At 62.4% G+C, this 3854-nt stretch overlaps 1 protein-coding gene across 1 annotated transcript in view; it reads left to right on the forward strand.

Annotated features, from left to right (window-relative positions):
- GNAZ (guanine nucleotide binding protein (G protein), alpha z polypeptide) overlaps nucleotides 1-2866 on the forward strand; it is a 33433-nt gene extending 30567 nt beyond the window's left edge. Inside the window, exon 3 of the mRNA XM_015567212.1 lies at nucleotides 2382-2866. Coding sequence (XP_015422698.1) covers nucleotides 2382-2726 — 345 coding nt within the window. The 3' untranslated portion in view covers nucleotides 2727-2866. The remainder of the gene's footprint in view (nucleotides 1-2381) is intronic.
- The last annotated feature ends 988 nt before the right edge of the window (nucleotides 2867-3854 follow it).

The following is a 3854-nucleotide window of genomic DNA, read 5'->3' on the forward strand; positions in this document are numbered from 1 at the left end:
CGCCCTCTCAGCATGCGGAGGAGGCCTCCCGCCCCTCTTCCCAATCTCCACGCTCATCCCCCGAACAGAGCCGGGCTGGACACAAGAGCCGCCAGGTGACCCAGCAGGGCTCAGGGAGGTCCCACGCCAGGACCCTGGCCATGTCCTGTCCCCTCTGCCTGGCCCCCACTCTGGCCTTGCAAACCCACCCTTGAACCCCAGCTCCATCCCCAGCCACTGGCCTGCCGGGTCCCACCTGCTGGGGGCCAGACCTCCCCCTCTCAGCCTTCGGGAGAGCCCCCTGCCTGGTCACTGGGGCTCCCCCCCCCCACCCCCCGCCATCAGAGCCGGAACTGTCCTGCCCTCAGGGTATGTGACCCTGAAGTATTTGCTCAGGGGGTTCAGGCCTGGCTGCCAGTGGCTGCGCCTACTGTTGGCATCATGTAAAACGTGGGGACTGTGCAGCCGATTATGGCACCACTCCCGTGAGAGACAGCAGCACGGCTAGTCTTTACGCTGTGGCTTCCAGGAACCCATTCACGCTAATCACTCCCAGCAGAACGGGATAATTCAGCCCGCCACTCAGTGCTCGCACCGGCGAGTGCGGCTCCCCCAGGCCCTGCTGGGAACGGGGCGCTGCTTTCCGTTCATCTCTGCAGGAAGGGCTCGCCCAGCCTGAGCCGCCTTGCTTTCCAGGGCTTGTTGCTTTTGCAGAACATCAGCCGGGCGGTGCGCCGGCTCTCGGGGCAGCTTCGCTGTTGTCGGTGTAACGGCCGGCCGCGCCTCTGAGCATCCTCCCCACTCAGCCTGGTCCCCCCTCAGCACTGACGCTGTCAGCCCCGCACCTCAGACAGCTCAGGGCCCGTGGGAGAGCAGCGTTTCTGTGGGAGCCTCCCCACCCTGGGATGAGCCCCCCAGGGGCCCGCCAGCACCGCCCGTCCACCCCAGGAGTGCAGTGAGCCTGGAGCTCTGGGCTCTGGGACTTGGAGCACGTTTCCTGCCTCTCAGCCTCAGTTTCCCTATCTGTGCGATGGGACTAGGAAGGTGTGAGGATCAGGCGAGAGCGCCGTGTCCACTGGCGGCGGTTTTGTGGTTACCACGTCGGTGGTATGACCTGGTCTAAAACCCGAAGCCTCGGATCTAAACTGAACTGGTTCTGGGCTTCGGACACTCAGCTGCTCCACGTTCTCTTAGACCAGAGGCACCCCCCGCCGCCGTGGGAACTCCCTCCCGCAGGTGGAACCTGCGGTTCCGCGTGGAGACAGCGGGTTTGGGAGTCAGACCCCTGCCTTAGGTTCTTTGAACACCGTCGTCTGCTTTATGTTCTGTAAAACCCCACCGTGGCTGCGGCGCATGGGCAGTCCTCAAAAGATGGTAGAGAAGGGCCAGTGCCACACCAGGAGGCAGGGCCCCGGGATCTGCCCTGGTCACGTGTGACCTCTAGTGACCCCGAGGCCCAGCGGGGACAGGAGCCAGAGGCTCCCCAGCTCTGACCTATAGCCTTTGGCTCCACAAGCACCGGCCCCCCTGCCCCTCCCAGACCCCGGCTGAGGACTCGATACCACACGGGCAGGACCGGGGCTCGAAGGATGGGGCCCCGCCCCCGCAGGCCTGAGCTGACTGCCCGGCAAAGGCCGCCACGCTCACCCGGTCACAGCGTCCCCACGGGAGACCTGAGCTGGCGCGTGCAGGTGGGGCCGGCGGGCCCTCAGGTGTGAGGTTAGAGATGCCCTGTCCACCAGGCTGCAGCAGCCCAGAGCCACGTGTTGTCACCACTGGGCCCGGAGGAGGCGCCAACAGGGAAGGAGCCTCTTACAACCCGTGCTGGGCTCGGAGGGTGGGGGTGGTGCAGCCACTTCAGGGCGGCAGGGCCAGTGGGAGACGCTGCAGACGGCGCACCCGGCAGCGGACACACCCAGCAGAAGATGCTCTTTTTGTTAATCCTCACCCGAGGACATTTTCCCATTGATGTTTAGGGAGAGTGGAAGGGAGAGGGAGAGGGAGAGAGAAACATGGATGTGAGAGAAACACATGGATGGGCTGCCTCCTGCACGTGCCCAACCGGGGCCCAGGCTGGGGAGGAGCCTGCAACCAAGGTATGAGCCCTTGACTAGAATCAAACCCAGGATCCTTTGGTCCTCAGGCCGACACTGAGCCAAACAGACTAGGGCAATTGTTATATTTTTTAATGAGAGAGAATAAACAATCTTCGGTAGAAAAGAATTCCAAATAATTGATGTGATACTGACCCTGCCTCCATCCTACGGAGGTAGAGCATTAACTCTACCCCTTAAGCGTGGGCTACACATAGTATTTTTCCCCCAAAGACTATAGCATAGCGGGGACAGAGGGAAAGTAACTTCATAGTGGAGAAGCGCCGCCTGCCCCCGCCCCCCCTGCAGAGCCGGATGGCGGAGAGCCTGCGCCTCTTCGACTCCATCTGCAACAACAACTGGTTCATCAACACGTCGCTCATCCTCTTCCTGAACAAGAAGGACCTGCTGGCCGACAAGATCCGGCGCGTCCCGCTCACCGTCTGCTTTCCCGAGTACAAGGGCCAGAACACCTACGAGGAGGCGGCCGTCTACATCCAGCGGCAGTTCGAGGACCTGAACCGCAACAAGGAGACCAAGGAGATCTACTCCCACTTCACCTGCGCCACCGACACCAGTAACATCCAGTTCGTCTTCGACGCCGTGACCGACGTCATCATTCAGAACAACCTCAAGTACATCGGCCTTTGCTGAGGGGCCAGCCAGCCCGCCAGCCTGCGACGGAACCCCCGGGGGGCCCGCCCCAGCCCCGGGCCAGAAAACGGGGCCTGGAGAACGTCCCCCCTCCCCGCCCCTCCGCCTCCGTGGCCCCCACATTTCCACAAACATAACCATAGACGGATAGGTTGCTAGGTAGGTAGACACGCACGCACGCACACACACAGTCGAGACAGTGAAGCGCCCCCAGGCGTCGGGGTCTCTTGGAGATTTGAGGCGCTGTCACACGTTCCCCCAGGCCCTTCCCCCTCCCTGAGTTGGCCCCACTCTGCTTGGGGTCCCCCCCCCCGCACCGTGGGACTGCGGGGGGGAGGCTTTGGGGCCACCTGGAGGCCTGCTGCACCCTAGAACAGGGATCTGTCGCTGACCAGGAGGGAGGACCACGGAGGGCCTGAAAAAAAGCGCCCACCCTGGCCACCGGGGACCCCGCTCTGGGCCTGGGACCGGGGTGCGAGGCCGGACGGGCGCCCACCAGCCTCCCACCACTCGCAGCTCTTTTTAAACAGCTTCAGCGTGTGCAGCGACCGTCCACACGGCAGCACGAGCGGCGCGACCTGTCTCCAGCGAGGCCAGCTGGGTTCCAGCTTTCCTTCTCCTTGTCCGGTGTTTTCTAAACCTGGGATTTCTTCTCTGACTTTTTTTTTTGCCAAACCTCGTGGTGTTTTGCAGGAAAAAACAGACAATTTCAAACGCAGTCGAGTATTCTTTTTTTAAAGCGCGGGTCCCCGGGACCTGTTTTTTTTCAGGTGGTCCTTTTCGTGTCTGGCTTGCCGAGTGTCACAGTTGTTACCCGGCCGGGTCTGTCCCCTGCTCCTGTTCCTGGTGCGGTTTCTGCTTCGTTTTTGTTTCAGAAAATTCCATGTGACGTATTTAAAGAACGTTCTTCACGTCGGGGTGAGTGGACAGTAGCTGACGGTCGTGGTGGTGACGGAGGAAGTTCTCTGGCTCTGCCAGGAGAGGAAGGGGAGGCGGGAGATGGGCCCTGGCCGCCGCGCCTGTGGCTGAGAGCAGCTCTGCCTCCTGTGAAGGCTCAGCCAGCCTTGCAGCCTGAGGGAGGCCCTGCTGGGGCCCCGGCCCCGGGCCCGTGGCACCTGCCGCCGTGGA

The sequence above is a fragment of the Myotis davidii genome, unplaced genomic scaffold (genome assembly GCF_000327345.1).
Source record: "Myotis davidii unplaced genomic scaffold, ASM32734v1 scaffold43, whole genome shotgun sequence".
NCBI classification, from domain to species: Eukaryota; Metazoa; Chordata; class Mammalia; order Chiroptera; family Vespertilionidae; genus Myotis; species Myotis davidii.